The sequence below is a fragment of the Cydia amplana genome, chromosome 19 (assembly GCF_948474715.1).
Source record: "Cydia amplana chromosome 19, ilCydAmpl1.1, whole genome shotgun sequence".
In the NCBI taxonomy this organism is placed as follows: Eukaryota; Metazoa; Arthropoda; class Insecta; order Lepidoptera; family Tortricidae; genus Cydia; species Cydia amplana.
In genome coordinates, this window is record NC_086087.1 from 12086904 (window position 1) to 12111576 (window position 24673).

Consider the following 24673-nt stretch of genomic DNA (forward strand, 5'->3'; position numbering starts at 1 on the left):
TATGCGAGTCTTTTATATACGGATGTAGAGCTATTAGGGCGACCAACATTTGGCATAAATATATGTTACTCGTATTCAAAACGAGCATAACAAGCAGTACTTATTTTTGATGATTCTTAGCATGTTGCGTAGTTATGATATGAGGGCTTTATATTTTCTTTGGCATCTGACTAACCTTTTTTTCTTTGCAATAATGATACATAGGTACATATAGCTAAGTATTTATAAGACTTAGTAGAGCTGAATATCCACGTTATCCCAGAACTTTTCATAAAACTTACACAAAAGATAAAACTTAATGTCTCCCGCATTTATGGGTTCGTGAAACTACTGCCGTTTCAGGAAATGACGTCATTTCCGATTAAGTGCCTGTTTATGACCGTTCAAGTATCAAATATTTACCGTTACATTTATGCATAATAATTTTAATTTATACCTAATATTTTTCTATTTAAGGCACCACTCTTTAATATATTTTTTATTTTACTTTGAATTTCATTTTTGTCTACTTATTTATCAAGCTGAATTAAGAAGTTACGGTTTCTATAAATATGAAGGGTACACGCTACACGGAGAGAACATGTCTAGACACTTTTTTCAGAAAATGAGATTTTCATCTCAAAATGTAGAACTATTAGTTATACTTGGTCAACCAGATCATGACAGTAGAAAAAGGCGGCAAATTTGAAAAATGTAGGCGCGAAGGGATATCGTCCCATAGAAAATTTGAATTTCGCGCTTTTTTTTACTGACAAGATTTGGTTGACCAGCTATATATCTTTTGCTAACACTGTATAATATATGTAACACAAAAAGTCCAGGTCACGGAATTACCATTCATTTTGATATTGTTCCAAATTATAAAACCGCGACTGATTACCTACTCAAAATGTTACTAAAGTGTTACTAGACACGTTCTTCCGTGTACCCTTCATAATGTTACATAGTTTTGCCAACACTAATTTTCAATAAATTGCAACATGTTTATTCATCAAGAACTAAGTATACTAATGTGCTATAGACAATTAGTTACTAATCATAAATCTGCCTTAGTCAGGCATAAATACTGATAACATACAATGTTTGTAATGGTCAAAGACGCCTTGTCTTTATAAGATGGCATATAGTTGAGAAATAGGGTATTTAACTGTAAATACGGTACCTATATCAAATATTAAAAATCATTTCACATCATGCATGAAACAAAGCATCAAATACCTAATTACTAGAAAAACATAGATAATAGATACCTAGCAGTTATTTTTAAACACAAGTTTTATTTAATAAATCGGATTGTAATATAAAAAGTGGGTGAGTTGACCGTGACGTCACTGTGTAAAGTTTCATATAAATTCAATTTTAGCAAATCGTTTTGACAGTTCTAAAAAAGAAACAGCCCTAGTAGCACGGTCGCATTTTTATCGTTTACCACCATGCCTGTCACGTTCTAACAAGTATGTACTTAAGTGCGAAAGTGACGGGCATAGTGATAATCGATAAAAATGGAACCGTGCTGAGCCCGCTGATTTGACTATTAGGAAAACTCATTTCGCATAATTGTTATTGTGCTGAAACTATTAACATTTCTGAAAAATTATAAAATAAACCTAACCAAACCTACCCTGTTCTACACAACCTATGCAAAATATTTTCGAAAATACTTTCTGTTTCAGCTGGAGAAAAATTATGCGAAAAGAGTTTTATGCGTAACATTACATTATGACAATCAATTATTATGCGACGAGATACGACCCGCCCGCATCTATGTAATAGTTACTTCAAGATGTAGGTATTATACAGCCAAAACGGAACGTTAGTAAAAAACTAAATTTTCATAAAACTCTATATACCCAGAGAACCTGTATTTTTTACGTGGTTAACATATTACAAACACATCTAGTTACTAGGTATCCGCACGAGGCCCGAGGGACTACTTATAATATCCTTATATTAAGTATAATATATTATGCTTATATTATTCGTCAATACTCAATACAGTAAGTAATTCATCAAATACTCTCAGATCTTATCACGCACGATTTAACATTATATAGCGCCCGTATTTTACAATTTATTGATACTTATTAAGAGGAGGAAATTTCAGGAATAGATAGAAACAAAAGAAATTGCCGTCGCGCCGGTTTTTACCTTTTTATCTCAATTACCTACTTTGAAAATATATTTCTGTTCAAACTTTTTCTCGTCAGATCCCTTGGCCCTTACTAAAATTATATTGCTATGGTATGATTTATTTTATCAGATGAAAACTTTTGTTTTAGGTGTAGAACCGTCAGCAAAGGATGGGCCGGTGGCAGCAACGCCAGGAGAGAACACCAAGCCAGAGGTGTCGACACACTGCGTGGTTGGAGGGGCACACGCCTTCATTCTTAGGGTAAGAGATGTTCAGTCAGCAAAGGATGGGGCGGTGGCAGCAACGCCGGGACAGCACCAAGCCAGAGAGAGCTGTTGACACATCGCGTGGTTGGAGGGGCACACGCCTTCATTCTTAGGGTAAGAGATGTTCAGTCAGCAAAGGATGGGGCGGTGGCAGCAACGCCGGGACAGCACCAAGCCAGAGAGAGCTGTTGACACATCGCGTGGTTGGAGGGGCACACGCCTTCATTCTTAGGGTAAGAGATGTTCAGTCAGCAAAGGATGGGGAGTTGGCAGCAACGCCAGGACAGCACCAAGCCAGAGCTGTCGACACACTGCGTGGTCGGAGGGGCACACGCCCTCATTCTTAGGTTAAGACAGTTCAGTCAACAAAGGATGGAGCAGTGGCAGCACCGCCGGGACAGCACCAAGCCAGAGCTGTCGACACACTGCGTGGTGGGAAGGGCACACGCCCTCATTCTTAGGCTAAGAGATATTCAGTCAGCAAAGGACCAAGCAGTGGCAGTGATGTCGTCTTCTCTACAGTAATAATACCTCAATGGTAGAATGTAAGAACTATTAGATTCTTTGATTGAAAAGTTAACCAACATAAGTCCTATTTGTGAAAAAACCGGCCAAGTGCGAGTCGGACTCGCGTTCCAAGGGTTCCGTACATTACACAATTTTTAATAATTTTTTTTTATGAAAAGTGACCAACATTATATATTTTATATGTGGATGTTTGTTTCAGATATCCAGTTTCTTTGGTCTAGCGCCGCTGAAGTTCGAGACGCAGTCCAACGGTTTCACAGTTACTATATCTAGCGCTATGTGTATATATAGTTACATATTAGTCACAATATTAGGTAAGCTGTGCTTCAGAAAACTTGAAGGGTACACGGAAAGAACATGTCTAGTCACTTTATTCGGAAAATGAGATTTTCATCTCAAAATGTGAAACTCGAATGAACTATTAGTTACATCTTTTGCTATTGCATGCTACCACTGTATAATATGTAACGCAACTTTTTTTTTTCTTAAAAAAGTCCGTCACGGAATTACCATAAATTTTGACATTGTTCCAAATTTTAAAACTGCCATTAGTCAAAATGTTGCTAAAGTGACTACCTAGACATGTTCTTTCCGTGTACCCTTCACTTGAGCTTCGGCTACGATAAAAACCAAAGATAAAAACGCTCCGATGAACTTGAAAGAAAGTAGAATGTGAATATAAATAGTGTTGAGTCGCTCACTCGTGAGGCACCTCATTTGTACCACTCATTTTGTTAATTTGTCGCAGTACTTCGTACCGCAAAAATGTCTTACTTCACTCCTCTATTCATTTTACTCATTTACTCGCGCGCATCACAAACACCTCTTGCCACACAAATCATTCACACACTTCAAATTTCAAAAAAACTCTTATCCGTTCAAATTCACTCGCGAGTCTCGCGACCCACAAAACTCATACAGTCCTCACAACTCGCAACAGAGTCCCTGGATCGCGCGAGGCGCTAGGCGAAAATGTCTCAAATGAAGAAACGAGTAATGATCCACACTGTCAACTGCCGAACTACAAACCTTATTGCAACGACAAAAGGTCCACCGAGAAATGCGTTGAGTTTGTACCACTCACCGCTTCTCTGTGACATGAACCCCTCAAAAATCTTTTCAAAATGTAACAATGAATTAGAAATACCCAAAGAGGGAGTGAGACCGACACGCGACGTACTTCAATATCGCTTCGCGTCGCCGCCGAAAATACGTTAACAATTAAACACAAAAGACAACAAGCGTAAGCGCTGCAAGCTTTCATACATCTTTAAAAAATTGTCGCTGTTGGAATTAATGAAATAGTTGACGCTGAAAATATGCTAGTACCTCACCTCATTTGAAGTAAGACATTGTAACACCTCATTTTAGAAAATGAGGTACTCATACAAACTCATTTTAAATTGATGTCCTACCCATCACTAAATATAAATACTAAAAAGGTTTTGAATATGTAACATTTTTGACGCGTTGTTTTAATAGTAATGAACGATTTGCTAATTTAAGTATACCACCTTCGGCTAGTCTCATGTCTTGATCTACTATTTTCCCCTAGATTATATGCAGAAAAAATAAAAACTATAGGTATTTTAAATTACAATAAAGGATACAAATTAAATGATAACTAAAGCTTACAAATAAAATATCCTACCTATTTTAAATTATGTTATAATTATATATAAATTATGTTATACCTCATATAATACCTATTTTAAATTATTATGAGAGATATCAAAATTAATTCCTTAAATTCCGTAGATTATAATTTCATACGCCGTGGGTGTATCTAACAGAAACGATAATTAGAGAAGAAAGGTATAATTACAAGCACAATGATTTCTCTGTTTATTTTAAGATTCCTTTCATTTCATTTTACGCAATTTTAAGCATGTTATTGTAATTACATTTGACGTAGGTACATATGAGTATACAGTATCTGTTTCTTTTATTAATTAAGCTAATTTTAGATACAATTTAACTCATTAGGTGTATGTATTTTGGTCGTTTAAAAATGTATACCTATTATCAATGTGTAATTTAGTATGAAATTCCAGTAATTTGTACAATCTTCGGGCTCGCGACGGAAATTAACATCGGTGTCGAGCTGTCTGTGCGGATGTCGTCACGGATGTCGCAGGTCAGTCATATAAGGTCATATTAGTCATATATACCTAGGTGAAAATTTAGAATGATATGTTCATTCAGTATAAAACATTTTTCTTCTTCCTCGCGTTATCCCGGCAATTTGCCACGGCTCATGGGAGCCTGAGGTCCGCTTGGCAACTAATCCCAAGAACGTCACTCATCGGCATTTATTTCAAGTGCCATAGAAATCGAAACTAAAATTTTCTTAAACTGCATGACCTCTATGTGCTTCATTATGTAAACTTTCAGTATTACCCAAGAAATAGTGTCACCATACCGGCCGCGTTTTCCCAAGTCAAACAAATTGAAAGTGATATCTGCTATATCCCGCCGCTGCAAAACTGCGGCAGCAGTAAAGGATGACTCACGCTAGACCTGGCCGGGGCCGGGCCGGAGCTTCCGGCGCTTCGTTTCTATGAATAGCACCACGTGATCACCGATCAGCCGTCATCCGTCAGCCGTCATAGAAAACATGTCGGACGCCTCTGTCTGAGCCCGGCCCGGTCTAGCGTGAGTCATCTTTAAGTCAGCTGCAGTCTTGTGACCTTTAGAAGCTACATTTCTGCCGCAGGTCGTATCGACATGCGATGTGTTGGTGGTAGTAATCACCGCGGGCGCCGGCGTGTACGGCGCCCCGAGGAGGATGCGGGAGATGCTCAAGTTTATGGACAACGTCGCGTCGGTGAGTTACTCTAAGCTATTTCTGATGCCCTGGTACCTCTGCCAGAAAATATGAACCACTATACCTTATAAAACAAAGTCCTCCGTCGCGTCTGTCTGTTTGTATGTTCGCGATAAACTCAAAAACTACTGAACGGATTTCATGCGGTTTTCACCTATCGATAGAGTGATTCTTGAGGAAGGTTTGTATATAATTTGTTACCCTGTGCAAAGCCGGGGCGGGTCGCTACCGCTAGTATTAAATAAAGTTTTTGATATTCTTAAAACTTTGTGTGTTATATCTTAACGGGCATTCCTCCACAGCCTCATTTGGATTTAACACTTTGTATATTCCTGTAATTTATTGGAGCAACATTGGAGTAACATGGAACTGTTCTGATGCAGTCGGGAGGTAGGAAACGGAACTACTCGATGGAAAAACACAGACATCGAGTTTAGGCTCATTAGAGAGGTCTCAAGAAGTCCTTGATAGAGATGCAAACAAAAGTCAGCAATAAAAGTGTGTGGCACAATATCGCACGTGTATCGTACAACGTTTTACAGTACATATGGCACAGGGATGTAACGGATGTGGTTTTATCGGAACCGAAAACGGAAACAGATGTTTTCAATTTAGCTTAACGGAATCGGAAACGGAACCGGAAACGGAACCGAAAACGGAACCGGAACCAGAGCTATAACCGCAAAATCGAAGTCCGTCTATTGCGGGCATTTTTCTCTGTCACTTTAATTACGTCTTAATGAGAGTAAAAGAGAAAGATCCCCGCAATTTGCGAATTTCGGTTTTAGCGGTAGGCCCCCTGAATCGGAACCTGAGGCACTAGTCCACTAAGGGCGAGTAAGCGATAAGCTATCGACTATTTTTTCGCTCAAGAAACAAACAAAAGATAGAGATTCCGTGTCGGTAAAAGAGAGAGGTACCTATATTAATAGTTGATCGCTGGCTGTTCACACTGCCGGCGAGGACTCTCTTTACACTCTTTACTCGCAGCGATAAAAACTATCAACGATAAAATCGCTCAGCGGTACTCGCTTGGCGGTCGGAGAGACCATGCAACTAGCGATCGTTCTACATTACATGAAGCGTGGATTTCAGAGCAACAAAAGTTTTTTTGGTTCCTAGTTGCGTCGATCTAAATAAGGCGAAATCCTCGTTAACACGAAATGAAATGAAATGCCATTCCCTTACCTTCAAAGCCAAAATCCTCCATAACTCGAAATATTTAACCTCACCAGAGACAAGGGAAAAGCTTTGACCTCACTAAGATCATAGAATAAAAAATAATACTAAGTACAGAAGACTCACTCTAACAAAACGCGTCTGTTACGATCAGCACAGATATGGCCGCTAGTTGGCGACAGCGCCACGCGCGGCTTATGGCTTTCCCCAAAATTGGGGCCAGAACGGATGTACTTTTAGCTACCTGTAGCAAAGCGACGAAATCGCGGAGTGAGACACGCCTGCTAAGATGAAGTAACCAGCGATTCCCTTCACGACTATTCACTACATTTTTTACCTCTATAACTCGGAAAATAAAATTTGAGCTCTACAACAAGAACCTCTCTAAATCGATTCCCTCTATAAGACGAAACCTCGTTAACGTTACCACGAAGTTTTTGGCGTTTCCCTTGAGATTCGTGCTATCGAGGTTCCACTGTACTTTTATTCTGTGATTAAGGTTACAATACTTAATTCTCGAAGGCTGATATTTGCTTGTAATTTCATACAAAATTTTAAGGACAGTAGACCTTATTAACCTTAAATACGGTGATTTAAAACGTCAAACTCTCATAGGGCGAGTAATCGCCCGTCACATTCGAACACTCGCTTTATAGCCGAGCGACATATCTATCAGAACTACACTCGCTTCTCGCTGCTCACCAACTCGTTTCTAGTTTCTAGCTCTAATCGCTTCTCGTTCATCGTTCTTGATGGGACCAGTGCCTGAGTGATTAGGTGGACGAGATGTTAAGGGTAGGTCTATTAAAAACAAAATTCAAAATCGAACTTGATTTTGATTTCATTGTTCGTTTTTTACTCACTAACATTCACCACACACAGTCTAGTAGTCTGTACTGTACTGTCCCTAGGTACACATTACACAACACATACGAATAGGTAGTTTTAATTTCAATAACACGAATAATACAAACAAATTAGTGCAGCACGTCGTGGCAAGCGCGGCGATGAGCGAATGACTGGTATAAACCTGTTTGTTTTTGATGTACGCCGCTCATGTCCCGCCGCCGCGCTAAGCATTGACATCCGAAATACTTCCGTTTCAAAAGTAACGGAACCGGAACAGAAACGGAACCAGAATATCAAACGGAAGTTCCGCCTTAACGGAAGCGGAAACGGAGCTCCGTAACATCCCTGAATATGGCACTTTAAACTTTCGACATAAGTACGCACGGATAGTGCTCTTTCCCGCATTAGTTCGGGAAAGTAGCACCTTATGTACTGTAATAGTTATTTACGATACAAGTGCGGAAAAGTCGAAATTCGAAACGGGTGGCGATAAATTAAAAAAAGCGGCCAAGTGCGAGTCGGACTCGCCCATGAAGGGTTCCGTATTTAGGCGATTTATGACGTATAAAAAAACACCAGCCAGCCCAGTATTTTGCCCAGAGAATTAGTATAGCTATTCAACGGGGAAATGCGGCCAGCCTGCTGGGTACACTGCCTGCTGGCGGTGAGTTGGAGGGTGTATTTTATTTGTAGGTTTTTTTTTTTTTTTTTTTTCTTTTTTTTTTTGTTGTTATTAATGTGTATTTTTAGAGTGAGTTGACGAAGCCTGTTGCGGATTTTATCGCTGTAGTTTTTTGTGACGATGCCTGTAGCTGATTGTAAGTTTGTGTTTACCTGACGAAGCCTGCGTTGCGGATATAAAAGTATGGTCTCTGAATAAATAAAAAAAACTACTTACTAGATCTCATTCAAACCAATTTTCGGTGGAAGTTTACATGGTAATGTACATCATATATTTTTTTTAGTTTTATCATTCTCTTATTTTAGAAGTTACAGGGGGGGGGGGGACACATTTTACCACTTTGGAAGTGTCTCTCGCGCAAACTATTCAGTTTAGAAAAAAATGATATTAGAAACCTCAATATCATTCTTGAAGACCTATCCATAGATACCCCATAGATACCCCACACGTATGGGTTTGATGAAAAAAAAATTTTTGAGTTTCAGTTCGAAGTATGGGGAACCCCAAAAATTTTTTTTTTTTTTTCTATTTTTGTGTGAAAATCTTAATGCGGTTCACAGAATACATCTACTTACCAAGTTTCAACAGTATAGTTCTTATAGTTTCGGAGAAAAGTGGCTGTGACATACGGACGGACAGACAGACGGACAGACGGACAGACAGACAGACAGACAGACATGACGAATCTATAAGGGTTCCGTTTTTTGCCATTTGGCTACGGAACCCTAAAAACGACCGAAGGGAGTGTTTTAAATCTACACGAGTTGCGAATAACCTATTCGCACGTGTATCGTACAACGTTTTACCGTACATATGGCCCTTTAAACTTTCGACATACGCACGGAAAGTGCTATTTCCCGCACTAGTTCGGGAAAGTAGCACCATATGTACTGTAAAAACATTTTTGGACAGTTACTTGTTGATTTCAGGTGGACAACAGCATAGGAGCCCAGTATTCCCTCGCCAATGAGCGCAAACTCTGCGCGGTTCTGCTGGCGATCCTCATCTTCTTCACTGTGCTTATCGCAGACGACTTCTGCTTTTATGTGCTGCAGGCCAAGAAGATTAACAGAGAATGTAAGTTACATTTAGCTACTAGCCTGATTTTTTTGGAAGATGTGAATCTATTGTAGGTACTACATCCCGTGAGATTCAAATGTTTCTACTCGTAATAAATCTGACATCTATTGCACATGTACCCCAGAAACTTCCAAAATGCGAAAATTAGGCGCTATTAGGTAAAAAATGCGGAAAATTGCGGATTTCACATTGTTTGTTGTATTAAGCCATGTTTACAGGAATTCCATTGATGTTTTTTACAATGTTGTTTTCACCTAACTTTCAACAAAACCCATTAGAGTTTAATCAATCAGTGACTGCGTCTAAGAATAACCCGACATTGTTTACATAAAGCTTTATTCTGGTCATTCCTATCCCACTGTATCGACGTCAAAGATACATCTACAGGCTGAGAAATGGAATAGGGCCGTGAGAATCGGAAGCGAAAATGAATCAATAAAAATTGGCCATGAGAATGTCGGGCCATGCTCAGTGTAGAGTTTCGTAGTTACCATTCTGTCAGAACAGGTCCAACGGGGGCTATTAGTATGTATAAGTATCATACAAGCATAGGGGACTAAAGGGACAATTTTTTGCTAGTGTAAATAATTCCCGCACCAAAAACCCAAGGCATACCGAATAATTACCGGATATTGGAACCATCTCTGCGATATATCCAGCGGTTGTAGAGTCTGTGCGGAAAGAGAAGAGTCGTGGAATGTACGGGGCCCAATACATTCCACGACTCTTCTCTTTCCGCACAGACACTAGAAAGGTCACGACCTCAGACATCTTAATAGAAGCCGCATGTTTATTTGTAAAGCAAACATGCCATTATTCAAGCTACGTGGGAGAGGTTGCTGTTGCTGTTTTGCGGCGGTGCGGCGGCGAAAATACTCAAGACGTAAGTATATTCTAAACGTTTTTTAGTTAGGAGAACGGAAAGCTAGCTATGTTCTAAAACGAAGTCGCAATTTTTGAATTGATTGATTGTTTTTGAAGATAGATATTCAATACACTAAGTGAGATTTGCCCTCGTAGCTCTGAGAAAGTTGTCCAAAAATACAATAAATACCTATTCATAATGTCTCCAATAAACATGATCATTGGCGTGGGAAGTTAGTGCTTTAAGTAGTCCATTGTATACATGTCTGTGATTTTAAGATACCCCGAGCTGAGTCTCAGCTAGCGGCCATTATAAATAACGACCAGTTATTGAATTTATGGTTTCAGTAGATAAACACGTATACAATGTACATAATGTGATAATACCATGATAATAATATGGTGATGCATACCGTCAATCCTGCATCTATAATTATCTTCTTGAAATACCACTTATCGTACAAATACAAACGCTTTATAAAGTTTTCAATGGTGTTTTTCAAACCATATATTATGGATAAATGTTTTGGTTTTGACCCTGACGACTTTAAAAGGTTGGGTGATATGCATGTACCTAATCTTGCACCGTCGTAGCACATATGAGCTACCAACGTAGTTATTTCAAACGAGTGTGGTTGTTAAAATTATACGTAGGTAGTGCATTTTTTATGACATAGGAGGCAAATGAGCAGACTAATCGTCTGATGTTAAGCGATTATCGTCGCCCATGCCCCATGGCCCCCATGGACACCCGCAACACCAGAGGGGTGAGTACTGAGTACGTTGCCGGCCTATATAGTAGGTACGCTTTCTTTTATTGAAAGGTTGAACGTCGTAACTGTACGGAAATACCGCAGGGGATAGGATATTGGTGTATTAACTAATTTAAAAAGGTTAATTCCTTTTTTTTAGGGGACATAGTGACGAACTACATCGCCTTCTACCTGCTATGGTACGTGGTGATGGTTCTGGAGCTACAGTTCGCGTTCACCGCGCTCTCCGTGCGCTCGCGGTTCCGCGCAGTCAACGACGCCATAGCGCTTACGGCGCGACACGTCGCCATACCGCGTTAGTATTACGTTTAGCCTTTTACATGACACGTCGCTACACGGTAAATGGGAACTCCTTGACTTGTGACGTATTACATCGCCTTCTACCTGCTATGGTACGTGGTGATGGTTCTGGAGCTACAGTTCGCGTTCACCGCGCTCTCCGTGCGCTCGCGGTTCCGCGCAGTCAACGACGCCATCGCGCTTACGGCGCGACACGTCGCCATACCGCGTTAGTATTACGTTTAGCCTTTTACATGACACGTCGCTACACGGTAAACGGGAATTCCTTGACTTGTGACGTATTACATCGCCTTCTACCTGCTCTGGTACGTGGTGATGGTTCTGGAGCTACAGTTCGCGTTCACAGCGCTCTCTGTGCGCTCGCGGTTCCGCGCAGTCAACGACGCCATCGCGCTTACGGCGCGACACGTCGCCATACCGCGTAAGTATTTACGTTTAACCTTTTACATGACACCTTTCTGAGGGTCGGAATAGAAAAAAGTATATGCTATTTGTCGCAAGACAGCAGAAAATTTAAATACGTATAACGCTGTAATGTGGTAAATGTCCACTTTTAGTGTTTAGCAGTAACGCTTTGGTTTACTGTAACATAAACGCATATTGCTTGTGTCAGCTAATTAACGAATTAAGTACCTATAATATTTGTAATTACTAATTATTATAATGATTGCAGTAGGTACTTATGACAGTATGCACGTGCAATTTAACGTGCAATAATCAGCAACATTGTTGCTGCATGTTATTATGGTATCATTGGTTATCTTGATTACGCTAAACAGCAATTAAAAAGGGGCACTCTAATAACTGCTCTTGGGTGTAAACAACCTTCTTTCACGTGTTGTAAACAGTTAAATGAGTTCAATTATAGTATTTTTCAAACAGCTTGGGTACAGTGACAGCTAGATGTCATGAATACAATTATTCGTTTTAAAGTTATTCCCTTTTGTTTCCAGTGGAAAAGTTGGAACAACCAACACCAGTCAACATGTTCGCGATCCGCGTCGCTCCGGCCGACGCGCGCCGCTCCGCCAGCAACGTCAGCTTGCTGGTCGACTCGCTGCCCGGCCCGGGCGACCACCCCGTCATCATTAGGAAGAACGGTGCGTAGTCCGGCTGTGTCAACATGTTCGCGATCCGCGTGGCTCTGTCCGACGCGCGCCGCTCCGCCAGCAACGTCAGCTTGCTGGTCGACTCGCTGCCCGGCCCGGGCGACCACCCCGTCATCATTAGGAAGAACGGTGCGTAGTCCGGCTGTGTCAACATGTTCGCGATCCGCGTGGCTCTGGCCGACGCGCGCCGCTCCGCCAGCAACGTCAGCTTGCTGGTCGACTCGCTGGCCGGTCCGGGCGACTACCCCGTCATCATTAGGAAGAACGGTGCGTGTCCGGCTGTGTCAACATGTTCGCGATCCGCGTGGCTCTGGCCGACCGCTCCGCCAGCAACGTCAGCTTGCTGGTCGACTGCTGCTGCTCGCTGCCCGGCCCCGGCGACCACCCCGTCATCATTAGGAAGAACGGTGCGTAGTCCGGCTGTGTCAACATGTTCGCGATCCGCGTGGCTCTGGCCGACGCGCGCCGCTCCGCCAGCAACGTCAGCTTGCTGGTCGACTCGCTGGCCGGTCCGGGCGACTACCCCGTCATCATTAGGAAGAACGGTGCGTGTCCGGCTGTGTCAACATGTTCGCGATCCGCGTGGCTCTGGCCGACCGCTCCGCCAGCAACGTCAGCTTGCTGGTCGACTGCTGCTGCTCGCTGCCCGGCCCCGGCGACCACCCCGTCATCATTAGGAAGAACGGTGCGTAGTTTTCGGCTCCAACTTAACACGTTCACTGCCAAGAACTGAGAACATGCTAGATGTGTTTATTTTGTACTTGGCTTGGCACCGAGGGCTTAGAAAGGGGCGTCAAGCGGACATTAGAAAGTAACAATAAAGATACCTATGGCGCGCTGCGCGAAACATGCGACGGAAGCTAATATGGTGAGTGTGCGGGTTTTAACGATTTTACCGTTAAACGATTGTCATCTTGTCATTATGGTCCCTGTACTCGTAAAACAAATGGATTTCCGCTGATATTTTAAAATTCTGACAGTTGTAGGTACTTTTCACTCCATCATATTTCCTTCAACAACAGATACAACCCCATTAATATTTTTCTTATTTCCAGTAAACGGCGAGCCCCGCCTAATCGTGCCCCCCTGCGAGGCCATCCGTAGACTCGCAGCCCTCCACGGCTCCTTGTGTGAAGTGGTGCAGAGGATCGACAGGAGTTATGGGCTCCCGCTCATAGTCATACTGCTGTCTACGCTGCTGCATCTTATTGTCACGCCGTACTTCCTCATCATGGAGATCAGTGAGTCCGTTCAGTCTTACGAGCCGTTTGTGTTGTGTTGTAGCACGGGCAAGTCTCCACAACGCAAAGAATGGCGGCTACTTGGCGTGAAGGGGGTAGGGGTAAGCTACTGCAACCAGCCCACCGATGATAATGTTGAGCAGGACCTCGGAGAGATCTCTCGGAAATCTTGAGATGTTTTGCCGTTATGACCTATCTGCGGACTCTAGTGAGAACACAATAGTGTATGCTTTTGTGCAAGACCATGTTGTACACAGAATGAATACGTAATAGTATTTCTGGCGAGCTGGAGTGTCAAGATTTCATTTCCTAACTATTTCTCTCAGAGACTGTCATTGACAAATTATCGGAGTCTCATTAATCTATTTACGAGTCCATCTGCAGCTTTGCCATCGGCCCCTTTCGTTATCTACGAACTTTACGTACATTTTAAAAGTTCTCTAGGCAGACAGAGAATTTGCACAAAATTTCTTAGAAATATAACAATACAAAAATTCTTTCAAAATGTAGGATTGTTTATTTTCCTCTTTCTGCAGTTGTATCTACGAATCGAATCCACTTCTTGGTGCTCCAGTTTCTGTGGTGCGTCACGCACATGCTGCGCATGTTCGTCGTGGTCGAGCCATGTCACTACACCATTACAGAGGTAGGTACCTAATTATACCTTCGCTCATCTACTTAATGATACATGGCTACCGATGCTTAGGATAAACCCATACTGGAAAACCTCGCCAGGGCATTCATATTAAAGCCGGAAATTTACAAAAGCGGGCGCGGAGCTTTAACAGATTACCGGTTAATATTGTAAATATTGGAATAAAACAGCGGTCATTACAATTTTGAATCCTACCGACTGTGCCAACTATTAATAGTTTTATCCGTTCAATCATATGTAAAATTTAAGTCAAAGATAAACTAATCGCATACTACAATGTCACTAATAGAGCAGAGATAATTTAGGTATTCTTTGTCATTTCAATATTTTGTAGGTAGACTCTCTCTCTTCTCTTTCACGAATCTAAGTATGCATAAATATTAAACTTATTGTGGCCAGTAGGAGAACATGGACAGAAAACGTGTTAGTTTAACTTCCTGACCTCTTAAGGTCACTATGGAGTTGCAGAAGTTTTAATTTCCAACTTCTATTTCAGGGCAAAAGGACTGAACAGCTGGTCTGCCAGCTGATGACGTACGCGCCGTCGGGCGGCGCACTTCCCTCGCGCCTGGAGCTGTTCTCCCGGCAGCTCCTGCTGCGCTCCGTCACCTACTCCCCGCTGGGGATGGCCACGCTGGACCGCCCGCTGGTCGCTTCTGTAAGACTCTAGATAACCGTCGGGCGGCGCACTTCCCTCGCGCCTGGAGCTGTTCTCCCGGCAGCTCCTGCTGCGCTCCGTCACCTACTCCCCGCTGGGGATGGCCACGCTGGACCGCCCGCTGGTCGCTTCTGTAAGACTCTTGTAGATAACCGTCTGTCGACGCACTTCCCTCGCGCCTGGAGCTGTTCTCCCGGCAGCTCCTGCTGCGCTCCGTCACCTACTCCCCGCTGGGGATGGCCACGCTGGACCGCCCGCTGGTCGCTTCTGTAAGACTCTAGATAACCGTCGGGCGGCGCACTTCCCTCGCGCCTGGAGCTGTTCTCCCGGCAGCTCCTGCTGCGCTCCGTCACCTACTCCCCGCTGGGGATGGCCACGCTGGACCGCCCGCTGGTCGCTTCTGTAAGACTCTAGATAACCGTCGGGCGGCGCACTTCCCTCGCGCCTGGAGCTGTTCTCCCGGCAGCTCCTGCTGCGCTCCGTCACCTACTCCCCGCTGGGGATGGCCACGCTGGACCGCCCGCTGGTCGCTTCTGTAAGACTCTAGATAACCGTCGGGCGGCGCACTTCCCTCGCGCCTGGAGCTGTTCTCCCGGCAGCTCCTGCTGCGCTCCGTCACCTACTCCCCGCTGGGGATGGCCACGCTGGACCGCCCGCTGGTCGCTTCTGTAAGACTCTAGATAACCGTCGGGCGGCGCACTTCCCTCGCGCCTGGAGCTGTTCTCCCGGCAGCTCCTGCTGCGCTCCGTCACCTACTCCCCGCTGGGGATGGCCACGCTGGACCGCCCGCTGGTCGCTTCTGTAAGACTCTAGATAACCGTCGGGCGGCGCACTTCCCTCGCGCCTGGAGCTGTTCTCCCGGCAGCTCCTGCTGCGCTCCGTCACCTACTCCCCGCTGGGGATGGCCACGCTGGACCGCCCGCTGGTCGCTTCTGTAAGACTCTAGATAACCGTCGGGCGGCGCACTTCCCTCGCGCCTGGAGCTGTTCTCCCGGCAGCTCCTGCTGCGCTCCGTCACCTACTCCCCGCTGGGGATGGCCACGCTGGACCGCCCGCTGGTCGCTTCTGTAAGACTCTAGATAACCGTCGGGCGGCGCACTTCCCTCGCGCCTGGAGCTGTTCTCCCGGCAGCTCCTGCTGCGCTCCGTCACCTACTCCCCGCTGGGGATGGCCACGCTGGACCGCCCGCTGGTCGCTTCTGTAAGACTCTTGTAGATAACCGTCTGTCGACGCACTTCCCTCGCGCCTGGAGCTGTTCTCCCGGCAGCTCCTGCTGCGCTCCGTCACCTACTCCCCGCTGGGGATGGCCACGCTGGACCGCCCGCTGGTCGCTTCTGTAAGACTCTAGATAACCGTCGGGCGGCGCACTTCCCTCGCGCCTGGAGCTGTTCTCCCGGCAGCTCCTGCTGCGCTCCGTCACCTACTCCCCGCTGGGGATGGCCACGCTGGACCGCCCGCTGGTCGCTTCTGTAAGACTCTTGTAGATAACCGTCTGTCGACGCACTTCCCTCGCGCCTGGAGCTGTTCTCCCGGCAGCTCCTGCTGCGCTCCGTCACCTACTCCCCGCTGGGGATGGCCACGCTGGACCGCCCGCTGGTCGCTTCTGTAAGACTCTTGTAGATAACCGTCTGTCGACGCACTTCCCTCGCGCCTGGAGCTGTTCTCCCGGCAGCTCCTGCTGCGCTCCGTCACCTACTCCCCGCTGGGGATGGCCACGCTGGACCGCCCGCTGGTCGCTTCTGTAAGACTCTTGTAGATAACCGTCTGTCGACGCACTTCCCTCGCGCCTGGAGCTGTTCTCCCGGCAGCTCCTGCTGCGCTCCGTCACCTACTCCCCGCTGGGGATGGCCACGCTGGACCGCCCGCTGGTCGCTTCTGTAAGACTCTTGTAGATAACCGTCTGTCGACGCACTTCCCTCGCGCCTGGAGCTGTTCTCCCGGCAGCTCCTGCTGCGCTCCGTCACCTACTCCCCGCTGGGGATGGCCACGCTGGACCGCCCGCTGGTCGCTTCTGTAAGACTCTAGATAACCGTCGGGCGGCGCACTTCCCTCGCGCCTGGAGCTGTTCTCCCGGCAGCTCCTGCTGCGCTCCGTCACCTACTCCCCGCTGGGGATGGCCACGCTGGACCGCCCGCTGGTCGCTTCTGTAAGACTCTAGATAACCGTCGGGCGGCGCACTTCCCTCGCGCCTGGAGCTGTTCTCCCGGCAGCTCCTGCTGCGCTCCGTCACCTACTCCCCGCTGGGGATGGCCACGCTGGACCGCCCGCTGGTCGCTTCTGTAAGACTCTTGTAGATAACCGTCTGTCGACGCACTTCCCTCACGCCTGGAGCTGTTCTCCCGGCAGCTCCTGCTGCGCTCCGTCACCTACTCCCCGCTGGGGATGGCCACGCTGGACCGCCCGCTGGTCGCTTCTGTAACTCTTGTAGATAACGTCGGGCGGCACACTTCCCTCGCGCCTGGAGCTGTTCTCCCGGCAGCTCCTGCTGCGCTCCGTCACCTACTCCCCGCTGGGGATGGCCACGCTGGACCGCCCGCTGGTCGCTTCTGTAAGACTCTAGATAACCGTCGGGCGGCGCACTTCCCTCGCGCCTGGAGCTGTTCTCCCGGCAGCTCCTGCTGCGCTCCGTCACCTACTCCCCGCTGGGGATGGCCACGCTGGACCGCCCGCTGGTCGCTTCTGTAAGACTCTTGTAGATAACCGTCTGTCGACGCACTTCCCTCACGCCTGGAGCTGTTCTCCCGGCAGCTCCTGCTGCGCTCCGTCACCTACTCCCCGCTGGGGATGGCCACGCTGGACCGCCCGCTGGTCGCTTCTGTAACTCTTGTAGATAACGTCGGGCGGCACACTTCCCTCGCGCCTGGAGCTGTTCTCCCGGCAGCTCCTGCTGCGCTCCGTCACCTACTCCCCGCTGGGGATGGCCACGCTGGACCGCCCGCTGGTCGCTTCTGTAAGACTCTAGATAACCGTCGGGCGGCGCACTTCCCTCGCGCCTGGAGCTGTTCTCCCGGCAGCTCCTGCTGCGCTCCGTCACCTACTCCCCGCTGGGGATGGCCACGCTGGACCGCCCGCTGGTCGCTTCTGTAAGACTCTAGATAACCGTCGGGCGGCGCACTTCCCTCGCGCCTGGAGCTGTTCTCCCGGCAGCTCCTGCTGCGCTCCGTCACCTACTCCCCGCTGGGGATGGCCACGCTGGACCGCCCGCTGGTCGCTTCTGTAAGACTCTTGTAGATAACGTCGGGCGGCACACTTCCCTCGCGCCTGGAGCTGTTCTTCCGGCAGCTCCTGCTGCGCTCCGTCACCTACTCCCCGCTGGGGATGGCCACGCTGGACCGCCCGCTGGTCGCTTCTGTAAGACTCTAGATAACCGTCGGGCGGCGCACTTCCCTCGCGCCTGGAGCTGTTCTCCCGGCAGCTCCTGCTGCGCTCCGTCACCTACTCCCCGCTGGGGATGGCCACGCTGGACCGCCCGCTGGTCGCTTCTGTAAGACTCTAGATAACCGTCGGGCGGCGCACTTCCCTCGCGCCTGGAGCTGTTCTCCCGGCAGCTCCTGCTGCGCTCCGTCACCTACTCCCCGCTGGGGATGGCCACGCTGGACCGCCCGCTGGTCGCTTCTGTAAGACTCTTGTAGATAACCGTCTGTCGACGCACTTCCCTCACGCCTGGAGCTGTTCTCCCGGCAGCTCCTGCTGCGCTCCGTCACCTACTCCCCGCTGGGGATGGCCACGCTGGACCGCCCGCTGGTCGCTTCTGTAACTCTTGTAGATAACGTCGGGCGGCACACTTCCCTCGCGCCTGGAGCTGTTCTCCCGGCAGCTCCTGCTGCGCTCCGTCACCTACTCCCCGCTGGGGATGGCCACGCTGGACCGCCCGCTGGTCGCTTCTGTAAGACTCTTGTAGATAACGTCGGGCGGCACACTTCCCTCGCGCCTGGAGCTGTTCTTCCGGCAGCTCCTGCTGCGCTCCGTCACCTACTCCCCGCTGGGGATGGCCACGCTGGACCGCCCGCTGGTCGCTTCTGTAAGACTCTAGATAACCGTCGGGCGGCGCACTTCCCTCGCGCCTGGAGCTGTTCTCCCGGCAGCTCCTGCTGCGCTCCGTCACCTACTCCCCGCTGGGGATGGCCACGCTGGACCGCCCGCTGGTCGCTTCTGTAAGACTCTAGATAACCGTCGGGCGGCGCACTTCCCTCGCGCCTGGAGCTGTTCTCCCGGCAGCTCCTGCTGCGCTCCGTCACCTACTCCCCGCTGGGGATGGCCACGCTGGACCGCCCGCTGGTCGCTTCTGTAAGACTCTAGATAACCGTCGGACGGCGTACTTCCCTCGCGCCTGGAGCTGTTCTCCCGGCAGCTCCTGCTGCGCTCCGTCACCTACTCCCCGCTGGGGATGGCCACGCTGGACCGCCCGCTGGTCGCTTCTGTAAGACTCTTGTAGATAACCGTCTGTCGACGCACTTCCCTCGCGCCTGGAGCTGTTCTCCCGGCAGCTCCTGCTGCGCTCCGTCACCTACTCCCCGCTGGGGATGGCCACGCTGGACCGCCCGCTGGTCGCTTCTGTAAGACTCTTGTAGATAACCGTCTGTCGACGCACTTCCCTCGCGCCTGGAGCTGTTCTCCCGGCAGCTCCTGCTGCGCTCCGTCACCTACTCCCCGCTGGGGATGGCCACGCTGGACCGCCCGCTGGTCGCTTCTGTAAGACTCTTGTAGATAACCGTCTGTCGACGCACTTCCCTCGCGCCTGGAGCTGTTCTCCCGGCAGCTCCTGCTGCGCTCCGTCACCTACTCCCCGCTGGGGATGGCCACGCTGGACCGCCCGCTGGTCGCTTCTGTAAGACTCTTGTAGATAACCGTCTGTCGACGCACTTCCCTCGCGCCTGGAGCTGTTCTCCCGGCAGCTCCTGCTGCGCTCCGTCACCTACTCCCCGCTGGGGATGGCCACGCTGGACCGCCCGCTGGTCGCTTCTGTAAGACTCTAGATAACCGTCGGGCGGCGCACTTCCCTCGCGCCTGGAGCTGTTCTCCCGGCAGCTCCTGCTGCGCTCCGTCACCTACTCCCCGCTGGGGATGGCCACGCTGGACCGCCCGCTGGTCGCTTCTGTAAGACTCTTGTAGATAACCGTCTGGCGGCGCACTTCCCTCGCGCCTGGAGCTGTTCTCCCGGCAGCTTCTGCTGCGCTCCGTCACCTACTCCCCGCTGGGGATGGCCACGCTGGACCGCCCGCTGGTCGCTTCTGTAAGACTCTTGTAGATAACCGTCGGGCGGCGCACTTCCCTCGCGCCTGGAGCTGTTCTCCCGGCAGCTCCTGCTGCGCTCCGTCACCTACTCCCCGCTGGGGATGGCCACGCTGGACCGCCCGCTGGTCGCTTCTGTAAGACTCTTGTAGATAACCGTCGGGCGGCGCACTTCCCTCGCGCCTGGAGCTGTTCTCCCGGCAGCTCCTGCTGCGCTCCGTCACCTACTCCCCGCTGGGGATGGCCACGCTGGACCGCCCGCTGGTCGCTTCTGTAAGACTCTTGTACCCATTCCTTCCTTCTCAGTGGGGACTCCTTGTAGGTACGTATGTAGATGCGAAGACCGTCTGTTCTGCGTTGTTGATGGCAAGATATTCAAGGCGTCGCTGGCAATATGTTGGACCACCCGCTTCTATAAGACTCATTTTCTTCCTCTTTCCCATTTTCAATTCGTGTCGGTCTTGTACATACGCATCCGGAAGACCGTCGCTAGCTTGTTTATACTGAATAGAATTTAAATAAAAAAAATCTCTACGGTAAATTATTTTTAATATTTGATCCTTTTGTCCTAAAATATTTTGATTCTCTAAAGATGATTTTGTTACAGGTAATCGGCGCAGTGACTACGTATTTAGTAATTTTAATACAGTTCCAAAGATATGACAGTTAAAATGAACTGACCCGTAGGTATAGTTATCGCACCGTGAGAAGAGGCCACGTATACAACACACGACGTTTATGTGTAACTGCTAGCGTACTTAAACTTGTCCGTGCCGTGTCGTGAGTGCCCGGGATCGCGGATAAATATGTATTCATTGTTATTGAATTGTTAATATTAGGTACTTATTTTTAACTAAAAAAAAGTATACATAATCGATGAGATCGCTCAAAGTTATAGATTACGCATTTCTCGAAGCATTTTTCATGTCAATAGCTTTTGGGCAAACATACCTAGTTACAAAATTATTGGTGTGTTCCCATTTGTCCCCGTCGGGTTTTTCATATTAACCGGCCATTCCTGTTCTTTATGAAGGGCGGCGGTCATGTGTGCTGGGGACAAGTGGCAATACACCAAATTTCTAATGGCGCGTTTTAGACATAATACTTATGTTCGTGAATTTTTTCTATCAGGTTTTGAATCAATGAAGTTACTAGTTGAGTTAAATAAAGTTACTACACATTATAATCTTAAAAAAAGCGCTACAATTTTCGCGCAAAAGGTAAATCTAAAAGAAAGACATGGAATGTATATGTTATTATTACACACTTACATGATAGTTAATAATATATGTAGGTACATCTAGCCATTGCTCCGTGATGGGGAAGACATATATGTATACGAGTAGGTAAACATCTAGTCAAACGTATACATAAGTAATATCCTGTTAAAATACATAATATAATAGTATAGGTGAGGGTGGGGAGGGTCGATCCCTAGGGGACACTTGGTAAACTTCATTTTTAATCAAACCAAACGAGATACATTTTTTTGCACTGGTAACACTCATTCATTCGTTCCTAACTTCACGTTCTGTCATGGCACTGTATCGGAAAAGTCAGTGGTTCAAAAATGGCGGACGGTGAAAGATTTTCTGCGTACTATATTCAATTTTCGGTAAGCTTTAACTGGATTTATTTTATAGTATGAGATGGAAATGATGTTAGTGAGTGTGCTTATTTTATTTGTTGTTTATTGAAGTGATAATTAACTTGGATTACATTGATATACGCGAACACACGTTTCGAGTACGGCACGTTTTATAATCTTACTATGTATGGGGAGACTTTGTCTTTTTCTTCAGGGGAGATATGATTCCGGGATCATGTCACCCCCAAAGCGATCAAGTATACATTGTAATAAATTTACTTACAAAATGATTCATAGAGCTATCATAAATATTTTCTTTTCTTTAGTAAATCATGCCGCAAAAGTACGACCAGAGAACTGATTTAAACTTTCAAGGTTTTTGACTCATTATTTTTTACTAAAACGGGATTTAATGGCGTATAATTCAGTTTTTAATTATACAACCGACTCCGAACTCCGAAAACGGAATTATCCCCGTGGCCTTTGAAAAGACTAACTAAAGTTGACATCAACATTTTACGAACTACCCGCACTTGGTCTTGTTTATCAAGTTAAACGTTTTACACACAGGGGATGTTACTCGGTCGACAAACAACACTTATAACGATATTTGGTTTTCAACCGGCGATATTTGTTTTTATGGATGAAATGCTATTTCAATGGCTTTCCGACCTTATGTACTATAGTACCGACGGTCCATAGAAAGGATTTTAGGATTATGCAGCTCAAACACCGTCCTCGAAACGTGAGCAGTAAATTTCTAAACTTATTTATTATAGTAAACAATAACGACCAGAGATGGGTAAAAAATTTAAAATTGCTGTATCTGACTTTAAAATTTTTTAACTTTTTTTTTTGGTTCAAAAATTGATTCCCTATTTTATGTTGTTTTATGGATAATACGATTACATTGTTTTTTAAAAGTATAAGATTATGGATTAATATGTGTTTGATATCTTCATATATTAATTTTCTGTAGATAAAGTGAATAAATTAATGTAGATACTACCCTCGAAATATGACATTGCCGCTTAAAATCTTTTTACCAAGTGTCCCCAAATCTGGAAGACTTGATCCCTTCGGCTTAGACATCTGATTACCGGAAATACAACTTCAAAGCATGGAAGATGCAATATATATATGTTTGCTGTGTATTTTACAAATTATAGATGCATTGCTAATAGCGATCCGAGTTATATAATCAATGAGAATCTGGTATGGGGAGACATGGTAAAAATCTGTTTACCATGTGTCCCAAGAACTAGGGTCACTTGATCCCCCTAGGATCAAGGCTCCCGACCAGGAGTAAACAAGTCTCCCTTACATAGGGGACACATGGTAAAAGTCAACAGTATGGGTTTTCATTAAATAATGGTATAATTTATTGCACAAATCTGTTCTAATTCAAACTATTAATGAAGAGATAAATTCTGAATCGTATGGTCTATAAAGTTTTTCAATACTACAAATAGTTAAGAAAATGTATGCTAAAAACAAAAGGGGTGATCAACCCTCCCCAGTTTCCCCTACTGTACATAATAAAAGCTTATTATTAGAGTATCTAGCTAAGCTAATAGGTATGTACTTACCTATAGTCATAAAATAAATCGACTTTTTCGTTGAAGTTCCTATATTTACAGTCATTATTTCAAAACATAAAATAAGAGTAGTTAAGTAAGAAAATACATAAAATGTTATAGGTATTATACAATAAATTATATAATATAATTTCAGTAAAGCGGTAAGTAAAAAATTGTTAAGCACTAAAATAGACAATCCGCGCCATCTATTTCAGCTGTCAAATTTCTGACTACAATATAGTTTGCACTACTATGCGCGTCTTTATATAAAGGTACCTATTCCTTAACCTTTTCGACGCCGTGTCAAACACAAAAGCTGTCTCTCAGACGCCACGTCATCGAAGTGTCAAAACTGAAATTGAACTTTATGCATATGCACCTAGGTCTATGTTGCTCTGTGGTCTATGACCGATTAATACGTCTTTGGCGTTGGACCTGCGTTGCGTATATATCGGTCATTGGCGTCCAAAAGGTTAATACGTACACTCGTTGCCAGCGAACCGCTAGGCAGGTTCTCTGCTCGTAGGCGCTTTTCGCTACATACGGGTTTTCCCCATGTTTTCAACTACGCACGTAGCGCGTAGCTTGCGCTAACACTGAATGCGTTAACTATGAAGTTACTATAATAATTAATAAAGCTAACAATGTATGAAATGAAATGTTGTGTCAATTAAATTAAGAACATATTTAATCAGCATTAAATGTATTTATGAGTACCTATTTAAATATATTAATAATTGTATTTTTGTATGATTACCTTGACAACTATTCTCAAAATATTTTCAAGCATTTTTCAATCTTTGAGGACTCGGAGAAAATGCAAAAACACAAGTCCACGAAGCATATCATTCATTCATTCTGTCATTTTCATTTGTCTACTCTCAATTGCTCAAAGGTTGACTGGAAGAGATCCCTTATAGGGATAAGTTCGCCTTTGTACATTGTACATATAGGTATACTTTCTTTAAATTGTATCTTAACCCGTCTTGTAAATGTATATTAAAGTGTTTACATACATACATACATATTTATTGAAGTCGGTTTAGGGCGTTTTTTTTCTCCTATTAGGATAGAAAGAGCTCGTGATTCTGAGTAGAAATAACATAAAAAATCCCAAATTTGAAAAAAAGT

At 46.1% G+C, this 24673-nt stretch overlaps 1 protein-coding gene across 1 annotated transcript; it reads left to right on the plus strand.

The window, feature by feature from the left end:
* Window positions 1-3129: 3129 nt before the first annotated feature.
* Window positions 3130-15154, plus strand: LOC134657311 (gustatory receptor for sugar taste 43a-like). The gene is made up of 9 exons (XM_063512885.1): window positions 3130-3239; window positions 4980-5062; window positions 5642-5752; window positions 9392-9539; window positions 11319-11474; window positions 12433-12579; window positions 13644-13829; window positions 14366-14475; window positions 14981-15154. Exons 1-9 carry the CDS (start codon window positions 3203-3205, stop codon window positions 15152-15154), a joined length of 1152 nt encoding a protein of 383 aa, XP_063368955.1. The 5' UTR covers window positions 3130-3202.
* The last annotated feature ends 9519 nt before the right edge of the window (window positions 15155-24673 follow it).

Excerpts from the sequence above, each read along its gene's own strand:
- LOC134657311 (XM_063512885.1), top strand. The coding sequence starts at position 3,203 with ATGTGTATATATAGTTACATATTAGTCACAATATTAG. Across the intron at positions 5,753-9,391 it reads TTATGGACAACGTCGCGTCG|GTGGACAACAGCATAGGAGC; the intron begins GTGAGTTACTCT and ends TGTTGATTTCAG. Across the intron at positions 13,830-14,365 it reads CTTCCTCATCATGGAGATCA|TTGTATCTACGAATCGAATC; the intron begins GTGAGTCCGTTC and ends CTCTTTCTGCAG.